Below are 23301 nucleotides of genomic sequence, written 5' to 3'. Positions count from 1 at the left end.
TTATGCATTTATTTGTCTGTTTAGTCTCTCTTCTTTCACTAGATTGTAAACTCCTTGAGAGCAGACTCTCTGTTGGTTTGATTCACTGCTACATCCTTAGCACCTAGTATAGTGCCCAGCACAGAATTAGTACTTAAAATAGATTTGTTGAATGAAGAAATGAATGAAAAAGGTGACCTTCTTTTCCCTTGTCTTCCAAGATATACAATCCCATGTCTTCCCTCATGACTCTGACCCAACTCTGTCTCAATCTTCTTTGCAGTTCCTCTTGGTCTACCTCTTACCTGTTAATGACCTCCAGGGTCCTATTTTTGGTGCCCATCTCAAATCACCTACACACACCCTTGGTGACCTTGTCTAGCCCCCTGGCTTTATCCAACACTCCACGCTCATGGCTCCCAGATCTGTGTCTTTACCTCAGAACCACCTTCTCCAGTTCCCACTTGGTTCTATCTCGGCCACCTCATCCTCAATCATCCACACCTGAACTGTTTCTTGCCTCCATACCTGCTCCTCCCTCTGGGTCCTCATCTCCATCTATTAGCCCAGTCCAAAGCATGAACGCCATCTTTGATTCTTCGTACTCCCATGAACTCACCTCTGATTAGTCATTGAAGGCTACCGAGACTACCTCCTAGATCTCTGAGTTCATCTACTTTCCATCTCCACCCTGTTTCTCCCCTAGAAGACTGCAATAGCTTTGAAACAGCCTGCTTCCTTGGACCCTTGCCACTGTCATCACATTTAATTCTCATAATAACCCCAATCTGCATATGAGAAAACTGAGGTTCAGGTGGGTTACATAACTTCCCTAAAGTCACTTAGCCCGCTGAGTGACAGAAGTGGGCTCTGAACCCATGTCTGCCTGACTCTGAAGTCTGTGCCCTTCTCTGTTAATCATGCTGCTTCCCGCTGGACAAAGACGACACTGAATCCAGCAGAGAAGCCTGAGAGAAGATGCACCAAACTCCTACTCATTCGGCACTTTAGAGAAAGGGTCATTCCATTGTAACCCTCATGAGAGGTGTTTGGCATTTTCTAGATGAGAAAACTGTTATTTGAGACTGCTCCACAGCTCACGATGGTCTTGTGTTGCCTGAAATACCTTAGGACCTCTCTTACTGTGTCTTGTTCTAGCTTCTTAGGAAAATTGAGTCCTGGTTAGGATTTAAGAGATTTCCCCCAAGCTACAGCTTAGATTATTGCAAATATATGAGAAATTAATGCCAATGTGACAGGGTGCAATTATTTAAACCTAATTACCAGCAATTAACTAGGACCACTCTTTCTAGGTTGTTTCATTGCTATTATGTGGAGGGAAAATTCATCAGAGGTAGTACTTTTAAAAAAGATTAATTCAAATAAAATAGCCTGGAAAACAGCTGGTTCCAAGCTACAAATGTGAGAAATACAACAGCCTGAGATACACCAACCCCAGCACAGCAATGCAACAAACTTGTTTTAGGAACTCGTTTGGGCTGAGCCCACTGCCTTCATGAATCTAAGCCCGTCACTATTCACCAGGTCATTCAGTGTATGTCCTCAAGGAGAGGGCATGTGGGGGCTTTTAGATGACTCTCTTGGATTAATGCCATAGTTCTACCCTCAAAGCTAGGGTTTAGTAGAAGAGGTCAGATCTCATGCGAGAAACTGCCAACACAAGGCCAAGTGGGATGCCAGTGGGGGAGAGATGGAGCCCTGGGTTAGTGGGGGGTGGGGAAGCACAGCCCTGGGGGCTGCCTCCTGATAGCTGGGTCTTTCCTAAATCTACCACCAGCAATCACGTCTTCTGCCTCTGCCCACTGCGTGTTACGTTGACCCTTTGTATCTGGCCTCATATTTTGTTCATGGCACGTCTGACACTCTGGGCATTCACATGTTTCATGCTCTCTCCCCTGGTTCTTTGAGGGCCACTGAGGACCTCCAAGCTCACCTCGTCTATCGACTGGTTGAGCATTCCTTCCTTTCGTAAACTTGGCCTTTCTTGGGTTCTGTGACTCACATTCTCCAGGCTTCCTTAAAGCTACTTTTGCCTGCCAGAGTACCTAGGCCTCTTCAGTTCAACATTTCTGTTTCCCCCACTGCCTTCTGGATGTTTCTGTGCATGTTTTCCATGGGCACCTCAAACTCAGCCCATCATAGGCCAACCTCATCTGCTTGACAGGGAATCTATCTGTCCTCCTCCTGGGCTTCCCAGGACCCAGCCCTGGGCCTGGTAGAGTGTTAGAGAATGAACTGTGTCCCCCCAACCTGCTCCTCCTCCCGTGTGAAGGGCATTTTCCTCCTCCTTGCAGCACTCCGGGTTGCCCTCATGTCCCCTCTAAAATCTACTCAATTATCCCCATTCCCACTGCCACTGGCTTAACCCAGGTCACCCGCTCTCTCACCTGGATAATGACAACAGCCTTTTCACCTACTTCTGTGCTTCTAGTCCAGCGCTTCTCACCATTGCCTGCATGGAGGCCCTCGCACACGTTCTAAAGCAACCTAATCAGATCTTCTTTCGCCTGAAGTCCTTCATGGATCCCAGGGCTTTCAGGATACCATTAGAACTCCTTGGCCTTGACCTTCATCTACTATCATCCTAATCTTAGGCCCCTCCACATCCATTCTTCCCTCGAGGCATACAGAATATTTGTGGTTCCCTGAACGTGACATGATGGTTTACGCCTCTATTCTCCATGTTCATGACATTTCCTCTAGAAACCCACCACCTACTTGTTCTTCAGAACTAAGTCCAGCATCCCCTGCCCCAGGAGCCTTCTGGGACTTTGTCCTCCCCATGTCTTGAGAGGCCTCTTTCCTCAATGTTCCAGTGCACCCTGCACAACCTTCTCATAGCACCTGTTTGGCACCTGTCCACATTGCTGTCTCCATCATTTGACTGTGAACTTGAGGCCAGGAATCCATCTGAACACCCTGGGCGTCACCTCAGGCTCAGTGCATGGAAGGAATGAGAGTTTAAACTTAGCCTCATACATTTCTTCCTTAGCCTTGGGACACATTTGGAACCACACAACAGATAGCAAATGGAACTCAAGAATAAAATGGCACATAGGGTGAAAGACTGGCTTTTAGGACTTTGTGTGTGATGGAGACATGCCATAGGCACAGAAACTTACGTAGCTCATGAAGATCTTCTCAGTGGGTTTGAGATGCCTCTGGATCTCACAGTCCACTGGGTGCAGGATGATAATGCCATCGTCGGAGAAAACGTAGAACATGTTTCCCACACTGAGGCCTGGGAGGAGCAAACATAGCCATGGTCATGCTCCTTCTAGTAGCTGACCCCCAGGCAGGGTCACATGCCACACTGGGCACACACAAAAGCTGCAGTTTGGGTGCATCTGGTACGGGCACAAAGTGCGAGTCCTGGTCAAGGTCGGGGAGGCCAGGCGAGCAGGTGGTGTGTGGGGAGCATGGGGAGAATGTGCCCCGAGGGCAATGAATCAACACAGCACATCAGCACTCTGCAGTCCCTGGGCCATCCTCCCAGACATGCACGTCTGCCCCAGGTCATCTAGGGCTGGCCACCAACACAAGTGTTCAAATAAGTGACAGCCTTGGATTTGACGTACATTTGACCTTTCCTGTTCTGAAAGGTAAAGCTTCCCTTGGCCATTTTGTTGTCAACTAAAATCAGAAAGGATCAGATGATGCCAAAAAAGCAAAGACTCTTATTTCTAGACACATTTACGGACCGTGCCACTCCCTGGAACGTGTGGTCCTAAGGATGCTGTGTCCTTTGTCCAAACTTGGTCCTGGCCTCTCTGTGTGGTGAACCTCTTCTTCAAGGCAGCTTCCTCCAACCTCAGCCCCCTCAGTTGCTCTCTGGCAGCCCCATGCTGGGCAGCAGAGCACACAGCCTGGTCGTGCCTGCCTGATGCCATCTGGCCCCGGGCTGTGGCTGTCTGGGGAGAAAAGGCCTTGGGGACCAGCTGGTTCAGCTTCCTTATTTTAAAGACAGAGAAATTGAGGTACAAGGTGGGGAGGGGCTTGGCTGAAGCCACTTACCTTTGTGCCAGAGCTGGGTTTAGACCCTGAGCCCCTGCTCTGGGCTCTGTCCCCTCACTCTGCCTCTCCACAAAAAAGTAACAGGGCCAAAGAGGTAAGGGTTGATTTCTCCCTCCCGCCCCCCCCCATTCATTTCTCGTGAAGGTAGAATACTAAAAAGATTTCTGTAGATTCTAAGAAAATTAAATATATGGAAAACTCTCTCTTTCCTAGCATGCTGCAAAAACCAGTGTACTGACTTAACTGACTCTGGGAAAGTTTTTAGTAAGTTAGAAACCAGTTAAACAAGCAAATAAGAATTGCTGTTCCACGTCCTTCCAATGACTCTGCAGGTAGTGTTCTGGGCCTCAGGCCCTTGGTGATGGCACCAGTGCCTGTGCTCCTGGTGTGGACAGAGGTCTCTGAGTGACTCCATGACACAGCCTCACTGCCTCCGGTTCTGTCCTCAGAGGGGCTCTGGGAAGAAGGGCTCCTGCCACTGTGAACAGCTTGACTCCAGCCTCTCAGAAGCGGGTAACACGTGGCAGCATCCGCGTAGGCCCTAATGGGAATCCTGGGGTGCTGGGCAGCCTGTCCCTGAGGGCCAGAGGAAGCTGGCTGCCATGAGGGCCTCATCTCGGCTGCCTCGGCATCACAGCATTTGGAGTGGGGCCCTGCGGCACACATTTGCTCCAACCCCACCTATCTAGCTCCCAGCAGGACCTTCCCTTCTATACATTCTCACTTGGCAAAACTCTCTCACTCAAACCTTGGGGCCAGAGGGGTCAAAGTCCCTGCAAACCACAGACCCCACAGGAATTGCCTCCCAGGGCTGCTTGGAAAATCGATAGCTGGAGGAACCAACCTAAGGTTGAAAGCTTAATAGAATCCACATGAGGTTTGCAGCTGTAGCTACATTTCAGGCTGAGCCCAGTGCTTTGCTCACAGTCGGCAGCAGAACGTGAGGCTCAACAAATACTCGCTCAACAAATAATTGACTTCACAGGAGACTCAGCCTCCTGATCCAGGCCCCTGGCAGGTTCTATCTGAGTTTAGCTTCCACTAAGGGGGTATGAAGATGCTTTCTTTGCTTTTGTGTGCTCTCATCATCTCATTGCTCCTATTGAGAGTTGGGCGTGCCTTGCGGCCTCTTTCTTTTTGCTATTGTATTCCCCTTTCTCTAGGCCTTGAGTTTTAGCAGCGAAGGGCACAAGTGGCCAGGTCAAGGCATGATGGAATTTGCTCACTGCTGGACTGTCTGATGCCAGTGCAGCATGGGCCAGCCCTAAGCCCTCAGGCAGCTGTGGGTCATAAATGGGCATTGGGACCTCCACAGCTGCAATTTCACACATGCAAGGCCTCCTGTGTTCTTTGCAGGTCTCCACTTTTGAAGCTTGAGTGCCTTGAGTGAACTCACCTTAGAAAAACACCACCTCTCACAGACACAGAGCGAAAGCGCTCTGTGTGCATCGTGGCCTAGGAGCTAGGTTCAGGCAGCATCAAGGGACCACTGTCCATGATGAGTGACTGTTGCTGTGACTTCTTCTTCCACAGGTTCCTACAGCCTATTGGCAGCAATTCCTCATTTTCCAGGTTCTGCCTTTGTTTTGCTCCCACTTACTGTGACTGATGTTCAGAAATTATTGTGTGTATGTGAATGCACGCACGTGCTAGACTGTAGGTGACACCATGCAAAGTTATTGAGGAAAAAATAAGACACGAAATACGTTGGTTTTTAAAGAGGGAGATTAGTGCTTAACTCTGAAGTCACATGGTGCATTCTGCTCTCTCATACTCTCCATCTGTGCAGTGAACTGCACAGTAAGTTAGCTCAAGGGGATTCGGACTGTGCTCTGGTGAAGGGGTTCAGAGGTGGGGCTGGGGTCGATGCATGCACACGCACCCCAACCGTGACTCTCTAACCCAGCTCCCACATGTGCCTGCTGTTTTGAATCATATCAAATTGTCAGTATTAGATCATTTTTGATGTACAAAAATGGCAATTTTGTATGGGCCAACCTAATATCTAAAGATTGTTTGATAAATACAAATTAAAAAATTCTACTCATTAAAAATATACATGTACATATGTATTTACAGAAACCATAGTAACTTTTTTCTTCAGCATTTCCTCAAAGTATACACTAATCCCCAACACCAATATCAGCTACTGGAAAAAAGTTTAAGGTCCAGATCTGACCAGGAACCCTGCCAACTGGCCTGCTTCAGTGGAGGTTTCAAATAGCGTTCAATGGAAACTTTCCATTTTTCAATTCTAATGGTCTAGTGTCCATTAATGACACTAGTAGGTTTTAAGTCTGCTTCTCAGTGTGTGCCACTTGAGTTTGACCTTGACCTGCTCCCTCCCACCTGATTTGGCACATGTACCCCACTTGTGGGGACTGCTTGGAGCTAATGGTGGCTCATGCAGAGATGACCCCTTATGGAACCATAAACACACATGATCAGAGGCACAACACAGAACAAGTAAGCTGGATACCTTCCTCTCGCCACAGGATGTTTGCGACTGCAGCAGCAGAGAATTAGGAAACCAGGAACATGATGGAGGGAAGGGAAAAAAGAAGAAAGCAAGGTCAGAACCTTCACTGTAGTGATTCAGTGAGTGACACACTGGTCTCTATTCCCGCGTGGGCAGAATCTGCCCCACTCAGTGCCCCAGCAATGGTACTTGGGGGGAACTCTGGACAGGGACAATTGCTTCTGGGTCTCAGGACCCTTTCGGTTCCTAATGAATCTTTGAAATCAGGTCCCAGGATCACAGAAGCTAATGGGATTCTCCAATTCTGTGGATGATAAAGAGCGAGCAACATTTCTCCCAGACCTGGATTACTTCCAGGAGCATGCTGATTTCCCACTAGGGTTCTTCTACGAAGACCATCTGAAATACTTCTGATTATCACCTTTGATGATGAAGACTCAACTTGGAGTTTTTGATCAAGGGAAAGAGACCATGTCCAATAGCCATGTCCATGAGATCACACCTGTAGACCCATTTGGGGAGCAGTGGCTACAAGGGAGAGCACATAGCACAGCAGGAGGGCTATAATCCCTGGAGTAAAGGAGTGTATGTGTGTGGTGTGTGTGTATGTGTGTGTGTGTGTGTGTGCGCGTGTGTGTATGTGTGTGTGTGTGTGTGTGCGCGTGCGCGTGCCAGTTCCTGGCCATGGCGGGGGCGGCAGCACCTGGTGCGTGGATAGTACGAGGAATTTTGTGCGTGAGGGGCGGAGGTTCTAGTCCGACAGCAGGTAGGAGCAGAACTGGGGCTGAGATAGGAGAGCTTTCCGTGGTCCTGGCTCTGTCTGCTGTCCAGAGAGCTTCCCTGTCTATGTTTCCAGAGTCGCCTAGGTTGCTAGGGTAAGGTCTGCTCCCCCTGGGCACTCTCTGTCCCCAGCTTTGATCACAGAAGAATATGGGATTTATCCCATTTCAGGGGCTCATAGTGGCTGTGACTCTGGTTAATTAGTTCCCTCCTTGACACCTGATATCCCCCAACCAGCTCAGTAAGGTGCTCGGTGCTCAGAGGCAGGAGTGAACTCACGGGTCTTTCTAGCTGAGTCTTCAATGAAGAGTGAGGAGATATCTTCATCCACGCCCACTTCATTTTTGGCAATGCAGGTATATGCCCCTGTGTCTTCATACCGAACACTGCTGATGTGGAGTTCACTCCCATTGGCTGTAGAGAGGACAGTGCTCAGGGTGGCCTGCTTAGCTGGGACCCCCACTCCTCCCCTCCCCATTCCCTTCACAGGGCTATTGAGAGTGTTGACATTGAAAACACAGCCCCTCGACAGGGCCGAGGGCAGCCAACATCCCTGATATACACCCAGGAAGAGTTAGAACAGCTGAAATGAACTGAGGGGGACGTGGGACCTGATTGACAGCTTCTCATCTTTGCTTTCAGAAAGCCCACAAGACCTATGTGAGCCCACACAGCAGAAAAATTTGGGGAGACATTTGTTCACTCCCAATATGTCTGACTTTGAAACAAATCACGCCTCTCATTTCCATTCCTGGGGAGAGTGTAAGCTTGAACTTGATGGGAAGAGCACAGAGACACCGAGGGCGGCTCTTACCTAAAAGCGAGAGCTGTTTCGACATCTGGGTTGAGACATCCACACCATTTTTCAGCCAAGTGATTCTGGGCATAGGAATGCCTTCTGCATGGCATCTCAGACTGGCCGCCACCCCAGGCTCCTGTGCCTGGGTCTCCGGATAGACGCGAATGACTGGTGGCACTGTGGGTGAGAGTCACTGCTGATAAGAGAAGGCCTCAGATGGCCTTGGGCCCTTGGTCCAACCCTGAGACCCTGCTCCAGAGGGGTGAACCGACAGGCAGCTCTGGGATTCTCTTTGTAAGCAGCTTAGAATCATCCTGTTCAGCAATTCAAGCCCTAAAAGAAAGGGCTATGAAATGGATTGTAGGCAATAAACATGTCAGCCTTCGTACCTTATTATTCATGGCTTTCATCACTATTGTAAATATGATCAGAAAGAAATCCAAATATTTAATGCTGTTCAGCTGCTACATGTAAAGATCAACAGCCACTGAAATTTATTTCTGAATGACTAAAATTCAGATATATTATTTCTTTTATCGGAAAGTCATTGGACAGGGGCTTAATTTCTTGCAGGAAGTGCTTTACAAAGCACTTATGGGCACTGACTGGCAGGGCTACTAATTACATCACTGCTCCAGGGCAGTCCATTGATTTTCCAGGGGGTCATTTTCATTTCTCTACTTCTCACCCCATGGAAGATGGGTGAAAGGCAAGTGTGCCCTCCTTGGCTCTTGACTCGCTTGTGGTCCCTGGCCCTCAAGTTCAGGGCTGGGGATGTGACCTGGTCCACTCATCAGATGAGTGTGGGGGGCAAGGCTCCAGCACCCTCCATAGAGCTCTGGCCTTTTTTACACAGGCTGTCTGTGGGGGAGGCACCTGGAAGAAGTAAAGATTGTCTGCAGGATCTTCTCTCCTAGCCCTAGTTCTGGGCCCAGGAAATAAAATACTTGTCATTTTCAGTGGACTTAAGGACTCTTACTTATTTGTACATATTAGTCTACACAGATCCAAAAGGGTTTGTGAGTGCTTATGTAAAGGCACCTGGATGTCAAACTAAACAAAAGAGAAACATCACACAACTTTTGGGAAGGTAGATATGGATTCTCCCTGAAGCAGGCAACTATATTTTCCCAGAGTTATCTGGAAGCTCCTATCGTCTGATAACAGAAAGCATCCCAGTACATTAGGAGAGAGAAGATTTTTCTTGGGGACCAGAGTTTAGAACAAATTGATGCTCATCTAGCAGGGGGTGATGGTGTTGATTCTGGAAGCTGAGCAAGATTTCTACTATCTGTGCTTGGGAGGACAATAGCAAACTTGTCTCATTATGAGAAATGGACTCTGCAATTCCTGTCAAAACTCCTCAGGAGGCTGCTAATAGTCTGATCAACTCAGTCTGAGTTTTAAGTCTTTCCTCTGGTTGACCTGTAGGGCAAAGTTGGGGGGCGAAGGAGAAAGCCAAATGGACAACCTGCAAAAGGCGTGCGTGATCCCACCCTCAGAACGGCCCTGAGCTGTTTTCAAACATGAGCTCAGGGGCACCCTCTGCCAAACTGCACAGAGATCCAACAAGTCGTTTCCCCGCTTTCTCATTGTTTGCAGTTCTAGAGAGTTCCAGGGTGTGGCAGAAGGGCCTTGTTGCGGATGAGGCCTCTGGGGATGGAGGAGCTACATGGGGCTCCAGGTGAGGCATACCTAGAGGGCTTCTGAGGACACCAGGCAGATCTCCCTGCCCTGACTCCCCCTGGGTCAAAGAGGAAGGAAATAGTAACTTATCTAGGAAACTTCCCTATACCCTGCATTTGGCAGACGGACAAATGGGGTTTAAGTTGAACAGGTAGTAGTTTTGGTCAGGAGGCGGTAACTCAAAAGCAGAGAGATCGAACTGGGAGGCCTAGGAGCACTGGACTGGTAGGGACATGGTGCCAGGACCTGGGGCCAATGACCCTGGGCTCCTACCAGATCACTGTTTATTTACACAAGCTGGCTGAGCAACCACAGAGTACACCCAGACAGTGTGGAAAGAATCAACAGAGATGAAAGCAGAAATGAATGAATCAATGAGCCAGAAAAGAGTGGAAGTGATAAATCTAAGAGCTGGCTGTTTGTAAAAACCAATAAAGTAACCAAATTTCTGGCAAGTTTGATTAATGAAAAAAATAGAGAAAGAACACAGAGGAGAGAAAGCAACATGAGAATATGTATTCAATTACGGATAATAAATGTGAAAATCTCCATGAAATGGATCATTTAGAAGGAAACTTTAAAGTATGAACACTGAATCAAGAAGAGACTATTAAAAACAATTTTAAAGTGTTACTTTTCGGTTATGCAAGATGAGTAAGTTCTGCACATCTGCTGTACGGCACAGGGCCTATAGTCAACAATACTACTTTGTGCACTTAAAAATCTGTTAAGAGGGTAGATCTCATGTTAAGTGTTCTTACCACAAAAAACAACAAACAAAAAAGAAAAACAAAGCAACACAAGGAAACTTCTGGAGGTGATGGAGATGTCTATTACCTTGATTGTGGTGATGGTATCACAGATGTATGCATATGTCCAAACTTATCAAATTGTATACGTTAAATATGTACAATTTTTTGTATGTTAATTATACCTCACTAAAGGTGTTTTTTAAAAAAAGTGCTACTAACCCAAAAGGCAAGTTCTTTAGTACATGTAAGGAATGAGTAATTCCTAGAGCATACAACACAGAAGATGTTCCAAATTATATCTGAAGCTGGTATAAGCTACTATAATCTGGACACCAAAACCTGCCAAAGAGAGCACAAAAAAATGACTACAGACCTATCTCACTTAGGACTAGATATACCAAAATCCTGAGTAAAACAGTGCAAATCAAGTCTAGCATAGTATTAAAAGAACGTACTGTGACCAAGTATAGCCTGTTCCAATAGCTATTAGGAAATCTAGGATTAGTCATATCCAAAGTCAAAGGCGGGGAAAAAGAAAAATCATTTGATTCTCCCACTAGACACTGAAAGGGCCTTTGGAAAAAAAATCAAATCCATTTCTCGGGGGAAAAAAACCTCAGTAAAACAGTAACAGAATGATATTTTCTTCCCACGATGAGGAATATCTCTATAAAAAGAAGAAACAGCGCCATTCTTTTCAGATGGTGAAACATTAAGTCAGGAAAAGAAAAAGGATAAAGGAAAAGAGGCAATGTCAGACAGCATTGCGCTAGATGTTGCCGTCAATGGAAGGCAAGAAATGAGAGGTACAAGTATTAAAAAGATGGAGAAATATGATATTTTACCTGAACATGCTCCAGATAATGAACTACCAAGTAGTAAGTATTAATAAGCGAGTATAGTATAGGGGCCAGTGTCAAAACATACAAAATTAATAGCTTACTTATATATCAGCAGTGACCAGACAAGAAAATACAGTGGACCTAAGTGAAGAAAACTATAAAATCTCACTGAAGACATAAAAAAGGACTTGAATAATGGGAGAGGTACATTCTTGGATAGGAAGATTTACTCTTGTTAAGAAACAAGAGATTGCAAATTAAGCCATACATTTAATCTCATTCCAATTAAAATCAGTTGGTGGGGTCTTGACAAAACGATTCTAAAGTTTATCTAAAAGAAAAACGTGCAAGAACAGCTGAGGAAATTTTGAAAGACAAGAGTGATGACTGTCGTTTTCCATACCACACATTGCAAAGCATTGCAATACCAAATGCTGCAGAGTGCGGAGGGGAAGAGGATGAAAGGTCGGAGGGAATTCCTATCTGAGTCCAGCACCACGTTAGTGGTCTCGATTGATTTTACAAAGCTCTGTCAATTCAATATTGTGCAGCCAACCTTTATTAAACACCAACCGAGTGTCAGGCATTATGAACAGAGCAGTGAATAAGATGAGCTCAGTCCCTGCCCTCATGGAGCTTTCTGTCTGGGGGAAGGTGATTAAACAATTAACTGCAAGTGTGATGAGCATTACCAGAGGGACTTTGGGGCCATGCAGACAAAGGTCTGGGAAGACTTGTCAGAATAGAGCAGAATCCACTCTCTCCACCTCACAAAGGAAATACTGACCTTACTTAAGCCTTTGGTGCCTGCCCCTTCATTGATGGCAGGTTTGTCCAGTAAACTGGGGACTTGGGAAGGGCCTGGCCTCTAAACTGGTGGTTTGTGGACTGGTCTCCTCAGTGAGATGGCCAGTGGCCAGCACCAGCCTTACCTCTGAACTTGAACAGGAATCTGTGGGCCCAGGAAGTTTTCATACTTGAGTGTGCATCTGAATCCCCTGGCTGGGGGGTGCGTGGTATGCCTGTTAAAACAACACTGGGCCCAGCACCCAGTGTCTGATTCTGGAGATGTGGGATGGAGCTGGAGGATTTGCTTCTAATTATCAGGTTCCAGGTGAGACCCTAAGTCAGCCCTGACTTGGGAGCTCTCGCTGACCAATTCAGGGCTAACTGTGAACTGAAATGTGTGCCACTGTTTTGGAACAAAATGAAAACTGCCTCAAAGTCAAGGGTGTGGAATGAGTCACTCATTTAAAAAGATATGAGTATCTACTAAATGTAAGACACCTGGGCCTCCATCGTCAGCCGTTAGAGACTGCTCACGTATGCTCAGAGTGACAGGCACCCTCTGCTGGCCTTGAGGTCTCCATGAGCCAAAGTCATCCTGGGGACTAAGACTACTCCTCCCCTGGCCGCTGTGCCTCCATCAGCAGGACTACAGAGGGGGCCTTAGACCTCTGCATGCTCCTTCTCCCAATGCCCCCCCTCCTCAATCTTGTCCCAACTCTCCAACTGGGGATCATGGGGACTCTTTCCTTCATGCCCTTTGTTTAGGATCATGTCAGCCTCCACAAGAAGCCTAGGCCTCATCCCCAAAGCCTTCTGTTGTGCCTTCTGGAACTCATGTTCTGCCATCAGCAAAATGTCCTATATCCTCAAACTCTTCTAGGAATGCTCCTTCACCTTCTTGGTCAAATGGAAATCTATCGACCCTTCTTCCCCCTCTCCCACCACTGGATTGGGCTGGGAGGTGAGGGAGGTGACCTTGGCCCTTGTTACCACTGTCAGGCCATTCTCCTTCTCCCTTCAGGAAAATGCCCAGTTTTGAGTTTTGTGTCATGCCCAGCCTCCTCTCTAGATTCCAAATGCTCCGGGACATTGCTCTAGCACTTGTCTCTCGCTGCAGCAGTCCCCCACTTTCTGCTGGATCTTTCCTATTGGTCCATAAAATGCTGTTAATTTCCATCTTGGAAAAGAACCCCAAACCTCTCTTTACCTCAACTTCTCTCCCCAACTCTGCCCCATTTTCCCCCTTGGAAATACCCTGAAGAGTTCGCCATTCTTGGTCTTGGCGGCTCTAACTTCTCTTCTCCATCCCTCTCTTGAGCCAGTTCCAGACACACTTTTCTCCACCACGCCATGGAAATGCCTTTCCTCTGGTCACAGGGACCCTCCTCCCCCACATGCTGACCCCCACACAATGGCCAGTTCTGTCCTCATCTTCCCTGGCCCGTCTGCAGTGTTTGGCACAGCTGTCACTCCTCCTCCTTGTCCCCCAGACACCACACTCCTACTTTTCCTCCTCTCTCTGTGTCTTCACCTCTGTCTTCCTTACTGTTTTTTCCCATCTCCAGGTTCTAAAAGCTGTCATGCTTGGTGGTCGGACATTCTCTATCTGCACTTACTCCTTCAGTGATCTACCCTAGTCCTTTGACTTTAAATACCATCCACCCTACAAGGCATCTGAAATTTATATCTCCAGTCAAACTCTCCCTTCAGCTCCAAGCTCAGATACCCAATGGGCTGCACAACACCTCCCATTTATCATGCCCCCACGAGCCCCTCGTCTTTCTTCCCAAACCTGCTCCTCCACCCTCCTTCTCGTCTCAGTAAGTGGCCCCTCTACTCCTAGGGTTGTTCAGACCAAGATCCTTTGGAGGCATCTTTGACTTTGCCACCAAGTTGACACTAATGTCACTTTTTCAGTAAGACCTTCACCTGCCATCCTATCTAAGATTTCCTCCTTGTGTCTGACTCTCCTTATCCCCTTCTCTTATAGTTTCCTCCCTAGTACTTCCCAACCTTTGACCTGATCCATGAGGACGAGGACTTTTGTCTCTTCATTGCTATATTTCTAGCGCTTAGCCTGGTGAGTGGCTTGTAGCAGAAACCCAGTCAATATTTGTTGAATGAATGATGATTACCCTGAGACCAAAAGAATGAGGGGGAAGAGCATTTTCAGCCCTGAAAACAATCAGTGTATGGCAGGGAATCAAGGGGGCAGGTGTGTTGGGGAACTGAGAGAAGTTCAGAGAAGTACACAGGGCTGGAGCATGGAGGAAGGGTGGGGTGACGAGAGATGAGGCTGGGAGGTGGGCAGGACCCAGAGCACGGTACACGTGCACGCATGTACATGTCTGTGAGCATGAGCTGTGGACTCACAGGGACAAGAAGCTGCTGCTGCCCCTCTGTGAACCAGTAGCTCAGGCCTCCCCTCCTATTTTCCCAGAGGGATTGGCAAGGAGGAGACTGAAGGAGCACAGACAGGCCAGGAGCAATGGAAGGGGGCTCCTCAGACAGTCCTGGGGCCCCTGGGCTAGAGTGGGACCAGGCAGCCCCTGGGCCTTCCCAGCTCAATGCCCTGCAAAAAGGGGGCCTGTGATGTGGAAGGCAGACCCTGAGCACCAAGGCACTCCAGGGAGAAGCCCATCTTGTGTGACCTGACCACTTGGTAAGGGAAAACAGGCACAAAGATGTTAAAAAACAAATCACTCCATCAGTTGGGTGGGGGCTCGCCCACTGCCTCCAGGACCAAACTGTCCTCTTCATGAGTGATGAGGCATCTGCTGAGCCTGCAGCTGGCGTGGAACAGGCCCCAGGCTCTGAGTGAGCGCCTGCTCACCTCAGGCAGAAGCTGCAGCTCCTATGGAAGCCAGGGCTCTGGATCCAGCCTCCCGCCAGGACAGGGAGAGCCTGGGAAGAACCCGGGCAGGGAGGCGGGCGTCAAAGACCTCACTGCTCTTGACCCTGGCTTGGACAGGCTGTCAGAAAAAGTTTTGCATTTTCACTTTTAAGAGACTGAGAAAGCATCCTCCCCTTCCCAGGTGGAGACATAGCTTTCTGCAGCGACAAGGCAAAGACACGACTGTTTTTCTTGGGTCCTGACCTCCCCCTCTTTTCTTGTGTTAATTTACACTAAAAATCCTTTGAAATTAATACATCCTGGGTAAACACATTCATATCCTTTTACGTTTGCAAAACCTTCCAGTGAAAACCTAACTAAATTCCAGTTAGGTATTTGAATACCTAACACAGAGACCCATTTTCTTTGGGGAACATCGATCATTTCCAAGGTGAAAGGCAGCATAAATATGTCCTAAGTAAGAGACACATTCACAAAAGTATCAAGCTGGAGTAATAAACAGATTTGGGAGATGATTATTGTATTTTGGGAAATGAATTGCTCCGTGTCTGAACTGTGGGGAGGTCGAGGGTGTTTTTAATTTAATGGATTAATCATTTATGTCTGAAGTTCTTGCTCCTTCCTCTCAAAGCAATGCGGGAGGTTTGCACGAAGTTATAAATCATGTCAGTGTTTGGGGCCTCATCTCTGGGAGTCCTGGTCTATGGGGAAGAAGTTATACTAATGAGTTGAGAGAAGAAGTTGCCTGGAAGGATTCCCTTTAGCCAACCAGGTCAAGACAGTCACAGATGGAGAAGCCCCAGAAGATGGTGACCCAGCCTGTATATGGGTCCTGCGCCTGCCAGGAAATGGGGCAGCTCCAGGGAGAAGTCTCTGTTTTATTCCTGGCTTGGCAAGTTTCTCTGGGTTGTGACTTTCCTATCCATATAATGGGTTGGAAGCTCTCAGAGGGGCCACCAGCTCAGACCATCTGTCTGACAATTATAGTTAAATATAGCTTGAGACAACTCAAGATCTCCCCCGTATCTGTCCACCTTGGACTTTGAACTATGTCTGTGTCAGGCATTTCACACGCATTGCATCTCATCAGGCCTATAATGCAGGAGGTACAATTGCTATTCCTATTGTACAGATGAGTTTAAATGCCCAAGACTGTATGTCAAGGAAGTACCAGGACTTGAGCCCATGTCTATCCGGCTCAGAGTTTATGACTTGATCCTTTGTCGGGGGTGATGCCAGCTTGGGTCTGCCCTGTGCCTAGGGTGGAACAGCCCCAGACCAGCTCCTGTTCCCAGGAGTGGTATCTCTGTCTCTTGGGCCCACGGGCCACACATTAACTCTCCAGCACATCTGCTATTAACTTGGAGTCTTCTGAGCCCTCAGAGAAGAAGGCAACTGACCAGGGGACCCTCTCCTCCCTTCATCATTCTCCCTTTCCTGTCTTCCCTCCGAGGAGAAGCCAGCTGGAGGAACGGGCATAGAACATTGCTCCCTGTCTGTGTGTCCCAGGCACTGCCTCAGCTCAGGAGGCCACAGGCCATCTGCCAGGCCAAGAGGGGCCCAAACCACACCTCCAACAGCGCTGCTAGCAACTGCACGCCGTTCCCCCTGAGCAGCTCGGGGCCATCTTCCTCGTGCTTTAGACTCATGCTTGGGATGCATAGCGAAAAGGAAAAATCCCCCAGATGAGTTTGTTACTGCCTTCTCATTTCTTCTTCAAGTGATTCCATAGCAAGGAAGCGTTCCTTCTGTCCTGAGCACCAACAGTACCTTCTCAGCTCTCCCTGGTCCTCCTGCCTGAAGGCTCTGGGCACCAAGCTGCAGCCTGCAGAGCTCCCCGTTGCCCACCACCCCTATGAGCCTTCCACAGCAGCCCAGCCCTGCTGGGCCTGCCTCCTGGGAACTCGAGCAGCATCGGGAGTCTACACAGTGATTGCTGAGCCCCAGCTGGAGCTGGTTGACTGAGCCATGCAGTTCACCGGCTTCCATCCTGCTAAGGCAGGGGCCGAGGCTTACATTCACTGCTGTGGGTCCTTCATTGGATCCTCACTAGGCCGGCTGTTTCTGACCAGGCCTGAGCTCAGCACCAGGGCAGAGATAAATGAGGCAGGGTTCTTGTCCCCTGTGCCCCATAGTGTGCAGCCCACAGCAGCTCAATGCTGACCTGCCTACTGACCGCACCCGTGTCCCACATCTGGATTCTCCAACAGCCACAACACAATGCCCTGGCGGGAAGGGGCAGGCAGGGCAGGCAGGGCAGGCATCCAGAGTCTGGGCTTTGGAGTCGAGATCTGTTCTGCAGTTAACAACTGTAGGGCTGGGGCTCCTGGGCAAATGACTCCATGTCTCTGAGCCCCAGTTCCCTCATCTGTGAAACAGGGACGGGGCATGGTATGTATGCAGTAAATGTCACTAGCATGACTGTGTCTTTCATACCATTCTATTTTCAACATCTTCCCATCTTCCCACACAGGTATGACTTTTTTCCCTCTCAGTCCAACACAGCAAGCCTAACTTCTGGAACACTTTGAAACCCTTGCGTCTTGTCCCAGGTCAGCAGTCAATGGACTTGTGTCCTTGGGAAGAAACACCAGGCCTACTTTAGTGTGGTGCTCCCATAAGGGAGCTGGTTAATGGACCCAAATGCCATCCCAAGTGCCTGGGAGTCAGCCCAACCTAGTGACCTATGGGCTTCTGGAGCTGGGCGCCCCGAATGGCCTAGTCCAGCTATGTGTGAGCCGAGCACAGTGAACTGACTTCATGAGGCAGAAAGCCCACCACAAAACACAGCGGTCCCAGCGTGCTTCCTCCGACTCTACTGATCGTACTTTGGCTGGAAGAGAACTCTTAAATCTCTCAGCAGTTGGAAAAAGGATCTTAAGTGGCCTCTCTTTGGATCTTAGCGGGAAGGTTTTGCTCCATTTAGACTCCCCCAGGTCCACGAGCAGCCTCTTCAGCTGAGACTAAGCAGTTGCTGGGCTGGGGGGTGGGAAGTGGAGAGGCGGGAGGTAGGGGTGGCTGGGGAGGGCCAAGTCGGAATTCTCCACTGCCATCTGCACAGTCTACTTGCCACGTGGTGGGAGGAGCCTCTACTTTGAGCCCAGCAGCACCTCAGGGGGTTGTGGGCATGGGCCTTGCTCCTGAATTCAGCACTGGGAGTGAGGAACCAGCTCATCCACATCAGGAGCCCAGTCTCAGAATTCTGGGGTGACAGGGTGCAGAAGGGCCCTCCGAGCACCAGAGACTTACCACTTACTGTATTAGGGCATTTAAGACCAGCATCTCCTCCAGAAGCCGAGGGGAGTACACGCGCTCACCTGTGAGTTACTTGGGTTCCTCGGCAGGTGGCAGACCCTCCCCTCCTCACAGATTTGCTTTGGAGAAAATAAAGGGGACAAGGCTCCAGGCCTCTCCTTGTGTTCCTGGTCCTTGTGAAGCGGTAGGGGCAGGATGCGAAAGGCAGGATTGTGGATCTGGGAATATTGGTGGATTTCTATTTTCCAGGCTTGTCTGAGGACCCGAGGGACCAGGAGCAAACCATGTGGAGTTGTTTGGCAACCAAAGATTCACAACATTGTACGGTGCTGGGCACCACTTGCCAGTTGTAGACGGTACAGCCCTGCTCACAGTGCACAGTGCATGCGCTGCCCCTGGAGCAGCCCCTGCTCAGGGAGAGGCAGACACTGCCTGCCGGCTGCACATTAGATCAGCCTCTGAATTCCAGCCTCTGAACCCCAGCTCGGGGATTGGCTGTTGGCTCACCCAGGGGGCATTATAACTGGGAACCCCTGATTATTTCTGGCGAAATGCAGAGATTGCATTGTAGGCCTGGAATCAAGCTAACAGGCACAGCCATGAAGCCCCAAAGGATTAAGTACATCCCAGCTCAAGGGAAATACTAATAACATATGGTTTAGGCATGTATGAATATAAAAATCCCCAAAACATCCCACAGGGTAAATGCAGAGGCAAGCTGAGCTCACCCAGTTGTCCTTAAATGGCTTGTCACCTGAATCCCAGAAGTAAGCGAAATTGAACCTCATGATGCAAACATTCTTGACACTTGCTCACTTTATCTCAGAGCAGAAGCCCTGAACACCAGCTGGCACCAAGGATCTGGAGCTGACTTGGAGCTTCCACACTGTTCCCTGACGCACAGACACCCTGCTCAGGCCTGCTTCGTGATAGGAGGGATGCCCAGCGGGGCCTAGACGGACGAGTGTAATTTCCCACGGTGCTGATCCACCCTGGCACTGTGAAGGCTTGTTTGTTCTGATGGCTGGAGTGGCCAGGCTGGGGCAGCCAGCAGTGTGACACAGGTCAGAGCACACTCCCTGGGTCTAGAACACTACCACCTACCAGTGGGAGACCCCAGGCAAGTGACCTTATCTGGAGATTCATCCCTAAAGCGGGTTAAAATGGTAAAGTCCATGTGACATGTTAACACAGGGACTGGCCACAGTGAGCGCTCAGAAAACACTGGCTATTGTAATTGTTGATGTTATCATCAGGAGGGGTTAACTCTTGCCGGTTTCCAGGACTCCTGGTAACACAGGGACCTGTGAGAAGCAAAGAAAACCTGCCACACCTGCTCAGATTCTGTCTTGGCTTGGCCCAAGCTGAGGCTGGGGGAGCCTCTTGGGGAGGGAGAAGGAAACCAGCCCCTGTTGGAGGAAGTAATGCCTCCCAACTGGACAAGTGATGTGAGTCCGCACTGCCTGGAAGAGGAGTGGGGTGGTTAGACCGTGTCTGCTTCTCACTGGATCCAAGCCCACAGCAGCTCACCATGGCCATGTCACCCCTAGGGCACACCCCACATTCTAGGGGCTGCCAGAGCCTCAGCTGCGGAGCATGACTTGCCCAAATGACTCACCTCCCCTGCACCGGGATTCATTTCATGAGAGGAGGCTTTGGGTGAAGCTGGACATGGAAATTAGTGGGAAGGCTTTGCCCTTTCCCCTCTGCTCCCCTTTACTTATGAGACAGATGGGTTCAGATATTTCTTTAAGAAGACAGAATTTGGGGGTGGAGGTGGAAGTGCTGTTCTGAGCAGCGTTTTGGGAAGGCTTTGAGGGGGTGACATGCATGGAGCCATTTACTAACCATTCACCTGAAGGACGTGGGTCTGGAACAGCTCCTCGTGGCCGGAGGCGTGGCAGGTGTAATTGCCCATGTGGATGGTGGTCACCTTGGTGATGTAGAGGGAGTCGTCCTCTCCGAAGTCCTGCACGGGGCAAGGAAGACAACGAGATTGGTGCCTCTCTTGAGCATGCTGGGAAGAGTAGCCGGTCTCCTGGTTTTCCAGGGCAACAGAAACCCTGCAGCTGTGAGAGATTTCCATTCTGCCTGCCCCCTTGCTCAGCCAGAGCTGCCTGCAGGGCTGTGCTGGCCCAGGCAGCAGGAGCTCCATCTCTCTTCCATGTTGCTTGCCTGGACCCTGTATGTCCATTTAAGGCCTTGTTCACCTTCTCTGTGAGGCCCGGCTTGAACACTTCCCCAACACACTCTCTTTCAATTTCTACAACTGGGTAGTCTCGCTGCCTGCTAACCTGCTCGCCCGCTTGCTGGTTTCCTGGGCTCTGGTCCACCTGCTGAGAAGCTCTGGAGGGCCGGCCTCCTTTAGAGTCAAACTTTTCTTAAAAGGCCAGATAGCAAATATTTTCAGCTTTGTGGGCCATAAGGTTTCTGTCAACTCCTCAACTCTGCCTTGTAGCATGAAAAAAGCCATAACAATGCATAAATTAATGAGTATCACTGTTACAATGAAATTTTATTAAAAATAATAGATGGTGGGCAGATTTGGGGCAAGGGCTGTAGTTTGCCTGCCACTGGTTTAGACCCACCGCCATCCCAAAATAATTTAAGGAAGCTTGCAGAGATCTGGATAACCCCGGAGAAGGGAACTAGAAGTCTGAGAAAGAAGGGCAAACAAAAAACAAGGGCAGGGACGTAAAAGCCATGAGGGGCTGACGCCAGCCATTTCTGGGAGAAACGGCTCAGTAAGCCTTGTCCTGTGAGCTCTGCAGCCTCAGGTGTGGGCTCCTATGGGTCCACTGCTAGGGCAGGGATGGGCAGGAGTGGGGTTGACTGGTCAGAGTCGCTGGTGAGCGCTCGGGCACAATCCCACCCCCACCCAGGGCCTTTCCAGTCAGCTGTGTTCTCTCCAGCAGAACGCGCACAATGGCCCCATCCAGGCACCAACTGCAGACGTGCTGGGGGATGGAATCAGCAGTGCTTCAGGGAGACCCCTCGTCAGGTTCGGCCTTAGTTACCAACATCTCCGCGGTGTGGTGCTTGGAGCTGACAGGACCGAGGAGGTCCCGGCTCACTGGGGAGGAACAGGTGGCGCAGTGCCGGCTCGAGGAGTGACGGGGAAGCCCAGCACTGAGACTCAGGTTCTAGCTTGAGCTCTGTCACTGTCCAATATCCCCTTGTCCCTCTGGGCACTGGTTTCTCCACCTGTAAGTTGTGGACATGTGCCCTGACTGCTTTATGAGGTCTTGGGGAGATCTGGCAAGACAGTGCTTGTGAATATTTTCCAATGTGGTAAGTGTGACATACACGGGGAATACTACTTTTCTTGTTATTTAACAGAAGATGCAAAACACCTCTTGAGCCCCTGGAGATGACAGCAAACCATCCCTCCTGCCATTCCCCCCGTCCGTGTGAGTCTCCTCTTTCCACAGCAGCCTGGTGGCAGGAGGGAGGGAAGGCCACCACTCTGTACAAGGGTTGTTCAAGGACAGTCACAGGGCAGCTCCTTGTCCTTGTCATTCCTGCTCCCAGAAGTGCTCACCCTCTGTCTCGCTCACATTCCGGAGGGCTCGGCCACAACCATTGTGAGTCCTTTGAAGATGCTTTCTGGCTAATTTACCCAATGAGGGGGTGCAGGCCCAGAGGGAGGCTTGGGCTGGGGTGCAGGCTGGAAGGTGGAGAGGGTACGTGTGCAGCCTGCTTTCAGTATCAGGGAAAAAACACCCAACAGTGCACTCCCTGTGGAGTAAAATATTGGAGGGAGCTGCTGGCACTCTGCACGTTTTCTCTGACATTGCTCTGGCTAAGACAGCCCCATTCCTATCACTCTGTGGAAGCTTCAATAATAAAAATAAAACAGCAGATAGCTGATTTGTCCTGGGTCATAACAGAGTCATACAGGGTTCATACCTAAGTTGGTTCTGAAAAGGTAATGGTTAGTCAATTCTGGGGCTGACACATTTCTAGTCTAAGCTTTTTTCTGTGTCAAAACCTAAGTCTGGAGGAAAATATGTTTTGCTTGGAGTCTCAGTGGCTGAATGGAATCTTAAGAAGGCTGGGAAGCCCAGCACAGTCCCCACCTGGAGAGCCCCTCAATACCTCACTGGGTTGGTTCCAGGGCAGACTCCATCCCAAAGGGCAACGCCAGAGCTGCTCACAGGGAGGCTGGTGCTGGGGACCCCCTGGTGCTGATCTCCCCTCATTACCTTCCCGAGCCTTCATAGCCCTCTGCCCTTCCTCATGGGAGGGCCCCTGAAGTCGGTCTTGGGTTCTGGCTCCCCATGTTCTTGTTACACCTCGATGGGGTAGTGTGGTCACAGGTACCACAGCCTTCCTCAGGCTGAGAAATGCCCCAAGGCTGGGGTTCCTGTGGACCAACTGCAGAGTGATGCCCCAGTAATAACAGCAGAGCAGAGCATTCAAGAGCTAACTGTGTGCTGGGAAACTGGACATATAGTGCCTTGTTTAATCCTCAGAAAAAAACCCCTGAAAACCATAAAACCAAGCAAAAGCCCAGTCCGCATGGAGTGAGAAAGTAGATCCTTCCTTCATGATATATTCAGAGTCTGATCTTCTCTTATCCCCTCCACTGCCACCACCTTGGGCCAAGAGGAACCACCTTCTGGTCTGGGGGCTGACAGCAACCTCTGCCTCTGCCCCTTTGCAGTCTGCCCTCTATACGGCAGCCAGAGGACACCCCTCCTCGCTCAGAGGCCCAGCCCTCGAGGGTTTGCAGGGGTGATCTGCACGTCTCCTCCCTCACCCCATCTCCCTGGCTCATTGCACTCCAGCACTGTGGTCCCTTGCTGTCACTCTACATGCCAGGCATCCTGCCCACTCAGGAATTTTTGATTTGCTGCCCCTTCCTCTCCAAAAGCTATTGGTCTGGTTTGTTCCTCCTCCTTCAAGTCTGCTCAGATGTTACCTGCCAGCCCAACTCCCATCCCCCCCACCCCCCACCACCTGCTTATTCCTCCTCTTGGCACATGCCACCATTGAGCGTACTGTTTGCTGTCTGTCTCCTCCCAGGAGAATATGAGCTCCTGGGGGAG

The 23301-nt window shown here is 49.6% G+C and overlaps 1 protein-coding gene across 2 annotated transcripts in view; it reads right to left on the bottom strand.

Annotated features, from left to right (window-relative positions):
* FSTL4 (follistatin like 4) overlaps positions 1-23301 on the bottom strand; it is a 401478-nt gene that overhangs the window by 22016 nt on the left and 356161 nt on the right. For both annotated transcript variants that reach the window (XM_023617696.2, XM_023617697.2), the window contains exons 8-12: positions 20099-20219; positions 8088-8249; positions 7553-7687; positions 6494-6520; positions 3123-3241 (exon numbers count right to left, since the gene is read on the bottom strand). In XM_023617696.2, coding sequence (XP_023473464.1) covers positions 3123-3241; positions 6494-6520; positions 7553-7687; positions 8088-8249; positions 20099-20219 — 564 coding nt within the window. The remainder of the gene's footprint in view (positions 1-3122; positions 3242-6493; positions 6521-7552; positions 7688-8087; positions 8250-20098; positions 20220-23301) is intronic.

This window comes from Equus caballus, chromosome 14 (assembly GCF_041296265.1).
Source record: "Equus caballus isolate H_3958 breed thoroughbred chromosome 14, TB-T2T, whole genome shotgun sequence".
NCBI classification, from domain to species: Eukaryota; Metazoa; Chordata; class Mammalia; order Perissodactyla; family Equidae; genus Equus; species Equus caballus.
This window is presented reverse-complemented; position numbering and strand designations above follow the sequence as displayed.